The sequence below is a fragment of the Epargyreus clarus genome, unplaced genomic scaffold, assembly GCF_041222505.1.
Source record: "Epargyreus clarus isolate Ecla_fem2 unplaced genomic scaffold, WU_Ecla_fem_2.2 ptg000004l, whole genome shotgun sequence".
NCBI classification, from domain to species: Eukaryota; Metazoa; Arthropoda; class Insecta; order Lepidoptera; family Hesperiidae; genus Epargyreus; species Epargyreus clarus.
In genome coordinates, this window is record NW_027332212.1 from 12061279 (window position 1) to 12075735 (window position 14457).

General features: G+C 34.3%; 1 protein-coding gene across 5 annotated transcripts in view; it reads right to left on the reverse strand.

Moving 5' to 3' along the window:
* Positions 1-210: 210 nt before the first annotated feature.
* Positions 211-14457, reverse strand: part of LOC140757573 (G-protein coupled receptor Mth2) — a 62622-nt gene continuing 48375 nt past the window's right edge. For 3 of the 5 annotated variants that reach the window (XR_012103994.1, XR_012103996.1, XR_012103995.1), the window contains exons 4-9: positions 7344-7422; positions 6069-6247; positions 4399-4567; positions 3551-3730; positions 2082-2902; positions 211-1328 (exon numbers count right to left, since the gene is read on the reverse strand). Coding sequence is in view for 2 of the 5 variants with exons in the window: in XM_073093343.1 (XP_072949444.1) it covers positions 1226-1328; positions 3551-3730; positions 4399-4567; positions 6069-6247; positions 7344-7422 (710 nt within the window). In the remaining 3 variants the exon portion in view is untranslated. Of the gene's footprint in view, positions 1329-2081; positions 2903-3550; positions 3731-3843; positions 4002-4398; positions 4568-6068; positions 6248-7343; positions 7423-14457 lie in introns of those variants that run through there. The other 2 variants (XM_073093343.1, XM_073093344.1) reach the window with 2 other exon arrangements.

Genomic DNA, 14457 nt, shown 5'->3' on the forward strand with positions numbered 1-14457 from the left:
AGTGTATAAAGCAATAAGCAATCCACTTTTAAAAAGGTTATCTGAAATATTACTATTATTAATATGAATCTATCACAAATGATAGTGATTCTGATTACCCTTTACATGACGAAGGAGTATAATTTAGCAGATAAAATAGTCACTACATGAAACACAAAAGGGTCTAGTGAGGGGTCTGAATAGTTTGTTATAATTATGAATCTCTTCTCTTTCTAGATATTAATGTAATTGTGTTTCTATGTGACGTCTATTTTACAAAATAGCTTCTGAGAATTAATTAACATTATTAATTAACAAAGGCTAGATAATAGCTGCGTATCGTTAACTATTACGAAATGAGTCTTACAAATGAGATTTACAATTAGGATAAAACTAATACATCCCTCATGTATAATATGCCATTGTGAGACAACGCGTTATTTACTTATAAAATACATTTAAGAGGTAGATAGATCATATAATGTGAAGTCATGGAAACCATGTTAGCTGAGTTTTATTCCAATGTTACATATACACGTCTTTTAATCGCTTGTAATAAAACAAAGTAATACACATAAAAGGAATTTTAAGTCCCTATGTTTTTAGAAAATAAACCAGTAACTTGAGGTATCATTTATAGGCATGTACTGAGAATAATAATAATTAAAATATTCATTTATATATAATATATACAATATAAACATATATAAAATTACTTATCCTTAACTTAACAGGTGTATCAAGTGTAAAAGTGATTTTATGAGTATCTCAAATATAGGTCTACAGATTCGTAAAAATGCATCAGAATGTTACGTATTAATATACATAAGTAAATATTTTTCCTGTTGAATGAAACATCTTCATAGATTCTCATCCTCTGAAAACTAAGTTTGAACATAACTTATTAGTATCTCTGTCTACCACAACTTTCAAAGGATTGTTATATGACCTTATAATGGCAAATGACCATTTATATTAATTTTCTCGTCATTTCGTCCGTAAATCTACAGTTTTAACAGATTATTGTGTATCTTTGTATGATAATATCACCGTTCATACTTTGTATACGGCTTTTCTATATATCTTTTCAAATATTTTCCAAGATTCAAGTCAAGATTTTGTTTGTCATCAGCAATTATAGAAAATTGCGACAACATTTTTGGTACTACGACTTTCGTCACGCCTACATTCGTCGTGGATCATTTCGTCATGCAACAAGATCGTGACGATGTTACGTAATCCGTCACTATGTTGAATTGGTGTTAAGGGTCATCTCGTCCTTGCTCAAGTTGCCACGGGACCACGACGTGTTACCCTGGGATACTCGGCCGCGTCTCACTTGCTTGTACCTGTACAAAAATTAATAAATTTATTTTTCGAGCACAAACATGATTTATTAGTAAATTTCCCAAATGACAGAGGTTGACGGAAGAGGTCTATTCGATGCACATTATCGTATAGACCTCTTCCGTCGTATAAATCGTATAAATTAAAATTGGCCATTACCTATATGAAAATTTAGAGAAATAAAGAAATTAAGTTGGAAATATTTTAACGGGACCGAGATAATAATAATTATATTGATTAGTAGAAGTGCTTTTAAATGATAAAAGTATAATGAAAACTGGTGGAAAAAAGAAGACATGAATTTAAAGTACATATAGATAGAAAGTTTATCGTGAAGTTGTGATATTATGTATAGAGAAAAATGTGTTATTTATTACGACACATAAAAACCTGAAAACACACACAAACCTGAAGGAAACACAATTCTTAAAAAGATTTCAAAGTCCCAAGCATCGGTTTTGAAAAGAATGCAATAAAGGATTGAATAGGGAATTGCATTCTCTTCGTCCACATTATTTGTTAATTTTTCATATCAAAATAAAGTTAGTGATCCAGAGTAACACCGGTTATTCATTGAGTTTCACGTTCATTCATGTAGAAAAAAGAAAGATGTCTTGCTCAACACCGAAGCATTTTTATGAACCTAATGATTTAATTATCGATGTTAGTTCTCCCACACAACACCAGTTAATATGCTGTCAATTTATTTTATCCAGAAAAGATGTCCACTCCAGTTAAGCGATATTCAATAGTACCTCTAGTTTCTTTTTTCATGTCCATAGACGTTGATTAAGGCTTAGTTAGGTTTCTTCTTTTGGAGTGTCTTCCGAATCGTATTTTTGAAAGATCAATCTCAAACTTTGATTTTGGACTGGACCTCATACATTTGGCTTTACCAATTAGTTCTGATATCTTATAATATTTTAATATTATTCTATTCATTTCTATTTGCACATCTCACTTTTCGCAGGATGAAACAGCAGTCTATTATCGTTATTCTTCATTGTCACAATTTTCTAATATAAATTTTCAATATGTCCATGTATTTTCTATGCTCCTTTTTTCGAAGGCTTACCATCAATATTTTTTGTGGTTAAATCTATGGTTTCGATGCAATATTTTGTCTGAACTGTGCACATCTCACAAAACGGTAAAACCTTAACACAGTTGTTTAAGATTTATTCTTAATAAAAAATATATAAGAATCAACATCGACAGTGAATAATGTACTTTTTAAGTACCTTATTTGTTGTATTTAATTATTAATCTTTAAAGTACCCTGTCAAGAACAAAACTGAACGTGACTTGTACAATGAACTTGTGCACTTCTAAAATTTTCATTTTTATATCTTTACCTTAATCTTAATTTTACTTATTCGATTACTTTGGCTTTATAAAACTTAGGAAATCTTTGAGCTTATACTAGAAATTTGTTATATTAGGTCCTCTGCTGATTTCAGAATCTGCGTTCGTGCGAATTGTCTCCTGGCTTGCTCTGTGTTTGATGTCTTGTAAATTGACACGCATTGTATTCCTTAAATCCCCTCTCCGAGATTGTTGAAATTTCCCTTTGATCCTAAATAAGAATGCACTGGTTTAAATCTTTTATCCTTCTCCTATTTTTATGTACTTTCAACGTTAGCTCGTAATATTTCTTTTATTTTATTAACTTTCCTACTCTAAAACAAGTTACTTACAGATACAAGTATGTGCAGTTGGTGCAATTCAACAATTATGTTAATGAATATAATAGAAATTGAAATTTACGACAAGTCGACACTATAGATACTGTTGTTCACAATTTAAATTGCGTGTCAGGTTACAATATAAGACTATAATCTGTACGATCCCTGGTGTAGTTTGTACTCATAATTTTCCTAATGATTGTTTTAATTAATTTATCACGCGACTGTGTAGATCTCGTACACAGTTGTAGATAGTTATTATCGAGTACATTTATTAAATTGTGATATATTTAGAGGCAAACCTAAATGTATATTATCATGGACTTTATAAATTCGTCATTTATGCGAGTAACTATTTTGGTTATGTTTGGCTATTCGGTTATTTCACCTGAGTCAAACAAACACATCTTGCGTTGAGTAACTTTGATGACTCGCCGTTGACGCATTTAATGCCATTGATCGTACAGCGTATAGTACAAACATAAAGTATAATATGTAGCAAAACAATAATAATCGTACGTTACGTGACTGACACGAACCTCTCCTTTAGGAGCTGGATGATCTTGCGCTTGCATACGAAGATGATGAAGATAGTTAAACCGATGAGAACGTTGTAGGCGTCAGTGACGCGAAAGAAGGTATTCGGGTACAAAGCGCTGACGACTTCCAGAATCCAGTTGATGCCCATAACGATAAACAGTTTAACGTAAAGGAAAAGCCTGAAATGGAAAAAGGGGATACTGTTAATAATTATTTGCTCAGTGCTGACTGTGTCAAGCAAAACTTCACACTATTAATTATTTAAAGGTGAAACGATGCAACGATGGGCTCTAAGTCTCCTTAAGATATCTACTTAAATCTTTATTTTCTACTTACCAATACGAGTTGGGATGGGATCCGCTGCCAGCAGTTTCTACGACCCCGAAAATTCTTAGTAACAACTTGCTGAAGGATGCTCCATGCCTCGCCCTGTTCAGGTCCCGCGGTATTCTAGTGTAAACTGACTCATGAGTACATGAGTAGTTCTAGCTTTGCTTTCAGGGATACCAACGCACGTATGATCGATCAATTTCTCCGATCGATTACGATAGATATGTGTACTACAGTAATAGCCCTTAATTTTGTGGAATATTAGAGGTTTTATATAAAATATTTTATTTGGCTGAATTACAAAAATAACAGGATGCTTAAATTCAATCATTGATCATAGATGCGTCGCTACCCCCGCGCAAGGACTAAGCTATAACTTACGTAAATGTATATTCCTTAGCATACCCTCAACCTAGACCAAAGAAGCACTGGATACTGCAGCAATAAGGAAATATCTCGACACTTCAATGACTTCCCACCACCTTTATCAGGAACCTAGACGCCCATTGTGTCTCACCTTTGCATGTCACCATTTTGCTGGTCATGTCGGGAACTGTCCCTGGAGTTGAGTACCGAAGTCTCCTGCTTCGTCTTTGCGATCTTCAGCGCAGTCAAGACAAACAACGTCATGTTCGCCACACATAATATCACGATTGGCCCGTAAAGGTAGATCAATTTGCTGGTACCTGGAAATGACGTTTAAAAATGTATATAATTAAAAAATAAAAAAAAATAATGATATATTGATTCACAATTATGGTAACGTTGCCAGGGCCACTGTACTGGACAACTAATATAATTGCTACCCTGCTCAAAACTGCTGGAATACAATTGAATAAATATAAAATATAAAAAATGAAATCCCTTGTGTTTCGACTCCGGAGGTAACGTCGCCTATTTCTGCCTAATAACAGCAGTGATAAGCGCTGTTTTATTCTGGTTGGATAGGCTTTTTTTATAATATAGGACAGGTAAGTGGCTAGTGCTCCATGGGCGGCATCTGTAATCAACCCCAGATAGAATTATATATTCCTACCTGAGGTCGGCCACAGATGCGCCGCTACCCCTGAGAACTAAGCTGGAACGCCTCGGAAAAGTCTGTCTACCTTACCACACCCTTCAAAACGGAACACAGCAGCGCCTAACACTGCTGTTGATAGGTAGAAATAGGTGTGACGGTGGTGCCGCCGGAGTCGAACCACAAAGGGGTCTACCACCTTCAAAACCTTAAACGTAAGTGAGACATATTTATCCGAGGCATTCTAATTTAGTTCTCAGGAGTAGCGACGGCAATTTAGGAATCTAATCTTACCTGGAATAGATTACTTATGACTATAGGCGCTAGTAGCTATAACTATCAGGTGGAATACATGCTCGTTTGCTTCAATATTGTATAAATAAGTAAATATAGTTCAAAAAACTAAAAAACACGCTTTTCGAAAACTGATAAATGGAGCACCCCACGCTTTTTTCACAATTATACTATTTATTGTTCCTTAGATGATTCCTAGATTGAAAATTATTTTCTACTTTTTAGTTGATTTTATCATAAAAGCGTGTTTTTTAGTTTTTTGAATTATATTTACTTATTTTATTAATTTTTAGTATTTGTTGTTGTAGCAGTCACCATTATGTATCCTCTGTAAAAAAATCTATTAGGGTTTAAGAGTTAGAGCCCTGTGGCACACGAACAGACAGCGGAGGGTTGCGTTTTACCATTTGAGTACGGAATCCTAATAATCTACAAGACTAGATTCTACAAGAGGGCAATATATCTATAGTTCTGAAACATAGATATGTTTCAGAACATTTGAGGTATAGGGAAATAACATTATTATTAAACTAAAAATCACACTATGACTGTTATTGAAACTAAAGAAAAATAATTCTTGCAATCTAGTAACTTTGCAATGAACTTTGTCTAAGGCGCTCGAAAATTCTCGTCTCGAAAATCGTTAATCCTGAGGATGTTGAAAAACAATGGTACAAAATTTTTAAAATCGTGTATTGTCATCGGTTTTTATATTTCTTGGAAATTTTGAATAAAACTGAACGTTCAAAGTGGATAGAAATCGGGTTCAAAGATTCCGTTACATACTTACATACATACCTATATACATACATACAACCCAAGCTAATAAAAGCGTGTTAAAAAGTGAAACGAAGAACAAGACATTATAGGTTTACCGGATATAAAACATCCAGTCACTAGTAACATCGGCATCCACGGTCTGTCGGGTAAGCTGGAGAAGTGCAGCGCAGCCAGCACGATGGTCAACAAGGTCGGGATCCCGAAAGCGTATAGGGCATAGGCGCGTAGCTTCGAGCGGACGAAGATTTTCTCCAGCCTCATTTCGCGTTTGCCACTGGAATTACAAGTTTGACATATTTAATAAACATAATTATTATAAAAAACAGCTCGATTGCTTAAAGATATAGACAATTTTAACGGACTTCAAAAAAAGTAAGGTTATTTATTCATCGCGTACATTTTTTTATGTATGTCCAGCGATTTTTAATAAATTCGATTTTAACACAATAAAATCCGTAAAGCCGTTCGGGCTGTAACGCGTACAAATAATGAGACATACTTATTTTCGAAAAATGTTACCCTTCGCAGTAGGGTAAAAAATGGGTATCAATATAATACTTGGAACACAAAACTTAAATTCGCGAAAATTGTTAAACGTATTTAAATGCATATGCATTGCATTATTTGTAGGCAATACTTATATCCCATTACTCATTCATTCATGCAATCCTTTGAAAAGATTTACTTAGCGAAGTCATCGCGTTTTGCTCTATGTAGAGTTAACCGCATAGGTGAATAACTTCGTAGGTTTATACGTTTACTCAACTTAAACCTACACAATGAAAAGGAGTGGCACTATTGTTTGTCAATACTGTCTAGACTTTTCTACACTCACAGCCCCTACTAGGATGCCCTGTGTTGTATATGCTATAAACACACATAAAGATGAATACACAAACACCTAGACCCAGAAAAGTACCCTTACCATGAGTTTTCAAAACATCCCACAATTTTACGTAACGTTTACTCAATCAATTATTCTGTTCCGTTTGCTCCAGTAGACTGAGTAAACGTAACAATAAGTAAGTGCTCAAGTCTTTTTGTCTGCCTCACATGTTCGCATAAAAGAGAGTCAAAACATAAAGCGCCATTTTGTCAATTTAGACATCTAATGTTACGTTACTGACACTATAAATCCGATACAATCCGCTAGGGGCGCCGATTGTAATTTGTATGGGCAGATACGTAAACAAATACCAAAACAGTCATATTTGTCAAAACGTAAAAACTCATTGTAATTGATAAATGTCTAAAACGTACAGTCAAATATACTTTAGCCGGGGATCGAACCCGGGATCTTTAGCGCGTCAGACCGGTATCCACTCTCTCCACCACGCGGGTCGTAACAACTATATTTTTTTTGTACCAACCTGAACACCCGCCAGATGTCGAAGCACATCACGTTGAGCCAGAAGAAAGCAGACAGCAGAGCGTAGTAGATGATAAAAGCTGAAAAAATAATATAACCATCTTCAAATATTCATATGTGCACACGAAATTGTATTGCATGATTTAGATTAGTTGTGATAAAAATGCACGAAACACGATTAGATTATTTTTAGGGTACCGCTGTCTGTCTTTAGGTCATAAGGCTCTATGTCTTGAACCGTAATCGAAAAATACTCGAAACTTTTACAGAATGTGCATTACTACGGTCGGAACAATAAATACAAAAAACAAAAAATATCAGTTAACTGCTTACGGAATACTTTACAAAAGGGATAGATACTTAGCACAATTCATATTCTTTTATAGTTTCTATGATACAACTTATTAAAAACAAAAGAGTGAGAATTTGGCGATATGGAACCGTCGAAGTGGAACTTCGACTCGCACTTGGCGAATTATTAAAATTACAATTTAAAAAGCACGAAATAAGAAAATATATATACGCGTTTTTAGTAAAAATATCTAAATGTGATTGCCCAAACTGTAGTTAATTGGAAGTCTCAGACACATGGCTATCTTAAATTATTTGCAAAGATGTACAGAGATTTCCTTATTGTAATAAATGAGCACTTGAGCCTCTTATGCAATAAAAAATCTAGTACCATTTAAATTTATGATCGTTATAAACAGCTGTGCATGAAAGCTTAAGTATCGTAAAATTCCTTCGTAATACTTTATTACATGTGTGCCAATAAGCATGTATGAACATATTTATCTATAGTTTCAACTGTACTTTATTATTCAATAAGGTTTTATGAAAAACGGCCTACACGCTTGAGCTGAAGTGAAAATAATGATAGTTTTAATTATCATGATAATAAAAGTGCAGAATGGCTTAAAATTTAATTAGGAGTGTCCTTTATCTTTCCGTTTAATGTATTAAAAGTGGTTTATATGAAATTTAGTATGTTAAATATACATCGCGATTTGATTGGCTACAAAATGTTGAATCAATATTTAAAATGATTAATTTAGAGAATTAATAAAAATTAAGAATGTCTTAATAAAGTTCATTTTACTTTAGCTTGTTATCGATATAATTGATAATTACTTCATTATAAACAATGATAGTTATACGCATTATGGATAGATGAAGGTCGCGATTGTAATTCGGCTTCTATTATAAGAAATATTTATAATGCGCGGCGACCGCAGTTTTTCTAACTTCTAACAACTTGTTATTCTATTATCAACATTAATATAATAGGTAATATATATTATAGCATCATTAATATATTGGTAACAGCGTGTCGGACGCATTACAGACAGTTTAAATTAATTGCCTAAATTCTTAATTAGAGCAAGCCGAGATAACTGTTTTTCCTATTGACGGTGTTTACAAAACATAATTAATGCTCTTCAAAAGAAATTGTTTCCGAAAACATGAGATAATCTTACATAGCTGGTTACGAATGTAATGTTAAATTATTAACGATGACTTTTCTTCCGCATCAATTATTATTATTGGAGCATTATATTAATATATAAGTCGTTTTCTGTTGAGAAAGAAAATCTTGCCCAGCGATAAGATACTGGGTACAGCCGAATATAGATTACTCATATTATTCAAAATTAATATTAGTTAATATCTAAATACCAACTATGCGTAGTCTGCGATGTAAAACATTTTGTTTTAAGACTGGCATAATCCGGCGTATCCGAGAATTTTTCCTTTGATTTCTTTACGTAAGCTATTATAATAAATCATACTAGTAAATAACTCAATAAATCACACTATTATTATGTAACGTCTTGTGAAGCAAAAGCATTTAAGTATACATAACAAATGCGTAAAAAAGACATAAAGTACAAATGATATTATAAAATGCTAAATTCTTTTGATCCCATTTTGAAACAGATGGTGGCTCACAAATTAACATGTTTACTATCTGTATTCTGTGTCTAAATTCTCAGTTATAATATATGTGACATCGATACTAACATGTGTAGAGAAGATCTTATATTTTGGGTCAAGATGTGAGAACATTTAAAATTATGATGAGAGTTTAATTCATTTTTTACAGACTTTACAATAGAAAGAAGTACCTACTCTTATACTTCTTTATAAGTCATAGTGAAAAAATATGAGAAATCATTTGATAGTAGGTACGTAGGTAACTCCGTTATATGGAAACGACATCTTTTAGGTAATTGTGTTGAAATACTACATAAGTAACAGATACTAAAAAAAATAATTAACGTCATCCATCAACGACCGAAAACTGTTATTAAAAAGTAGCACCACCCCTTTTACCGACATCGAAAAAGGAGGTAGGTACTATGTTTCCCGTTGCCCATTACTTTCCCACTGCTGGGCACGAGTCTCTCAGAACGAGAAGCATTAAGCCTATAAGTACCATGTTCGCCTCTATATATTTTTCATAGTACGACTACGTAGGTATATTTTATGTGTACCTATTACTGCACCTACATATCTCCGTGTGTAAATTATATATTGCATGTGTGCAACTGTACACATGCATCCTATTTCTATGGACCACGAAATAACGAACAAGAAGAACATTAATAATAATATTGTATTTACATCGTACGATCCACACCACATAAATATGTTACTAAATTAACATGCTACCAAGTACTAAACAGTCAAAATTCATCCGATTTCGCAAATACGTACTAAAGTGTATTTTCAGACAATTTATTGTAATTATCACGAGCAACGTTATTAACGTTATTGCAAGTTACTCGCTGTTTACGAAGAGTAATAAAGAATAGAGCTAGTGTACTGGGGTAGGAACAGTAAGCACAGCTCAGAACACCATCACTATGCGCCGTATTCGTCTAAGAACCCGATATAAGACTACCTTTACTGAACTAGTTAATGGATGACAAGTATTTTAAGTCGAATTAAATATGTCGACAATTATATTGCAAACGGGTTTTAAAAAAAAGTTTTGTCCAGAATATGATTTTTTTTCTTAAGCATTTCACTGGTATCGTTAATAGAAAACATACTAATCGAAAATATGAAGCCTATATAATATGCAAACGTTAGGTTGACTATGATTATATAAAAAACGTTTCATTCATTAACCAGCTCGGTGAAGGTCGTCCTATACTGGGATCCTCGACTATATAGGACGAACAGTCACAATTCAAAGTGAACGATTCAGCTAATATATTTGTTTTAATGATATATACCGATTTTTTTTTGTAAAATATACCGTGTAAACACTAATTACAGTCCAAACGAACCTATTTACAACTCCCATAACACATCTGCCTACGACTCATGGTTTTGACGGCATATACGCATTCTATGCTAATTGTAACTCTATGGTTTTAACAATTTTTGTGTTCCGTGGGAAAAACAAGCTGCTTACAGCTGATAGGACTTTAATGGTACGAGAACATTAACACGACGTCAGTAGAAACAATAGTTCCCACATTTAATTATGAAGATATTTTTATGCTGAAAAACACGCACGAAAAACATAACCATGATCTTTGTGCGTAAGAAATCGTAACTAAGATTTGAGAGCACTTGAAACTTAAAATATGGTCGTATTTATATGTTTTAGAGCCCCTGCAAACGACAGACTTTTTATTGTGTGATAAACTGTAAATGCAACGATTCGATATCGGCTGAACCTCATTCTGATTTAAGGCCTAACCAAACTATCCAATAAAAAATGTATTTTGCGGCTATTTTTGTTTCTATAAACAGTAAGTATCTATTGTGAACGAATGTTTTTCGTTTTAGCTATTTTAAAATTGGTTGCAACTTGATCAAAATTCTATATTGATACGACTGACTCGAGCTTCGTAGTGTGCTTGCATTTAGTTATACAAAAACTACGATACTATTTTTACAAAAAATGGACTTCTAAATTACTTCAATAGATAGATAAATAATTAATGGTTAATCGTTGATTAGCGGTCGGCAAGAATCAGTGTCTTTTGTTTGACCTGAGAGGTCTCTTAATATTAACGACGAAAAAATAGGTCTTCAAGGATAAATTGTCTCTATAATGTAAGTAACGGCGACAAGAAATTATGTTCTACGATGTTCCGCGGGCCGCAAGGGGAGATTCTAAGAAGGCCCGCGGACCGTAAGCGAGGGTCGTGAATTGCAGCCTGCAAGTTGTAGACCACTGACTTAAAATTTTAATCGAATTGATTGTTCTGATTTTTTATTTTTAAGCGTGATCAAGAATTCGGTGCGACATAACTTTGATATGATATTTTTAGATATGACGTACTGAAGACGAACAGACACATTACTTATCAGTTATCACTTTGGTATTACCCAAAATATTTCAATGTCAATTTTTAACAATATTTGCAATTTGATAACCTTTGATATCGCACATTGTTTCATCACTGTTTTTTCACTGTAAAAAAATGAAGGTGGCTACTGTTATCCATTTTCAAGACAAATCACCGTATCTTGATAGATGATATTTTCCATGCAATTACAAACAATCATGGTGAGGGAAAACCGCCATTTCCGAAGGTTTTGTGCCAATTAAGTAATTGTTTATAGCGAAAAACCACACTTTGAATCAAGTTTTCTAGTTATAGAACTGTTGTCCACGGACAATGCGTTCCGAAACACACGAGAAGTAATGTTTTTGAAATATGTTTTGTTTGGAAGGCTATTTAGAGATAAGACCGCCTTTATGCGACATTGTAATATGTATAACATTTTAATTCTAGTTAGTAATTCTTGTTGTAAATCTTTTAGACATTGTTCTTGGCGCAGAACAAAGTATATTTGTATTATTTGGTATATTTCTTAGGGTTATGGCCATTGTCCCTGTAGTTCCGGGACTAGAATAGGGCTACGGTATCCCCTGCCTGTCGTAGGAGGCGACTAAAAGGGGGCTTCCGGGGTTGCGGGCGGCAAGAGTGGGAGCTCGAACCGTCCAGCAAGCGACCCCGGGACGGACGGCGGTATGTGTGGTCGCATACCGTCGTAAACACTACATGGTGTGGGAGGAGCGAAAACTGCTCCCCCAGGGTAGAGCCCAATCGGCGCATAGCGCTTGGAGGGCTCCGGTTGTGTTCCGTCGGATATCCCGGAGTTCTCCAACAAGCGTTGAGGACGGCCACCGAGGGGATTTTAGTGCGGTAAAAATCTCACATAACCCGGCGTCGCTCCCACGTCGTCGGGTACCTTTTGAAGGTTTCCCCGTCGAGAAAAAAAAAGAAAAAGAGGGTTATATGGCCATAGACATTTATGAGAGTAAACCACAACAAAACGACAAGATCGAAGGTCATTGTTCCTGGCAATATTCGCCAAAGACAAGTCATAGTCATTGTAGTCAAAATAGGCGAGCGCGGAATTTATGAAAGATTAAAAGTAGCTAAATCAGATAAACCGAACCTCCTCAGAGGCTTCCGATTATAAGTGGCCAAGTGCAAACGAAGGGTTCCGTAACACTATTTTTTATTGGTCTTCATTTTTTTAATATTTGTTACTAGTAGTTATGAATAGTACTAGTAGGAATGAAGGAGAGCTTTTTTAATATAATATAGGAGTAGCAGACGAGCGTGCAGTGCATCTGATGGTAAGTGGCTACTGCTGCCCATCGACATCTGTAATCAACCCCAGATAGGATTACATATTCCTACCTGAGGTGGGCAACAGATGCGCCGCTACCTCTGAGCTGGAATGCCTCGGAAAGTATGTCTCCCTTACCACATACTTATGAGACAGAAAAAAGTGTACTTCATAGTCTTTTCTCTAAGTGAGATTTTTGTTAGTAGAAATAATTCTACGGTGTTCGATTTGCAAAATTATTCAATCTGGTGTACAGCTACAACATAACATTTTGCAAGTGTGCTCTTTAAAACCGGTTGTATCAAATGTGCACATTTGAATACCAAATTAGTTTACTTGGTAGTACCTATGCCCATTTAACATAACAATAATCGGATCAATGAATTTTATAACCATAAGTGCCTATTATATCTTTACTTTTCGTTAGATTTAACAACTAAAATTTAAAATAATATTTACGCGAAAAATACAAATTAATTTCTTAGGTTTTCTTAGGTTATTCTAGAAAATATGTATTGTCTCTGTGTAAAGATTTTATCATTTTACAAAGCAGATTGCATACAAATAGAACTAAAGATGTAGGTAAACGAATCTAACTTTAGAAAGGAGGTATTTAAATCAGGGGTAGACAACTCGTCGATTATCAATCTATCGATTTTTTTTACCAGAGATCGATTTTGACAATATCTTAATATTCAATCTTTGTTAGGTAAAAATTTGATAGATTGGTTACTAATAACGAGCGAAGGTCCAGTTGACTGCAAAAGGGCAAAGATAAAGCTTGACTTGGTGGAGGCACTGCCGTGCCTCCAGATTTAGTGACCTTTTTTTTCACCGACTCAAATTCCTAAGGGGGCGAAAATAATAAATGCGAAATTTTATTATTGGTAGATCTTACGATCTGCTAAGTAAAGAGTATAGGTAATAGGTGCAAGAAAATTGGCAACCCCTGCTATAAATATTACATGGACAACCTACTTCCAGGCCGGATACAGCCCGCGAAAGCTTGGAATCTGGCTCGTAGAGAAAAGTTATTCGCAAGTAGTAGTGGATCGAACACTTGAAATTACGAATCGTAACAAAGCAATATCGAAAGTATATTAAAATGTCTTTTTTTTATTTACTGAAAAATATTTACAATTATTATTAAACTTACAAAAAATTAAAAATAATAAATTAAATTATAAATATAAAATAACTTATTTACAAAATTTACATATATACAAAAATAAAAAACAAAAATATAAAAACAAAAACACTACCATAAAAAATTATCACCATCACTGTCTTTGGGCAAGGTTCCCAAGACGCTGGCAGCATTTCCTCTCTGAATTGCTATACCAATTCTTTGAGCGAAATGTATGCCAGCTCTCCGGTCCCCAGAGACGTCGACCAAACGAGTTGACAGCTGTTTAAACAGCTGCGAAGCATCCGGACCCCTTGGACCCAAAGTCTCAACACCAAACGCCACAAATATATGTATAGTTATTGCATAAACTAATATATTT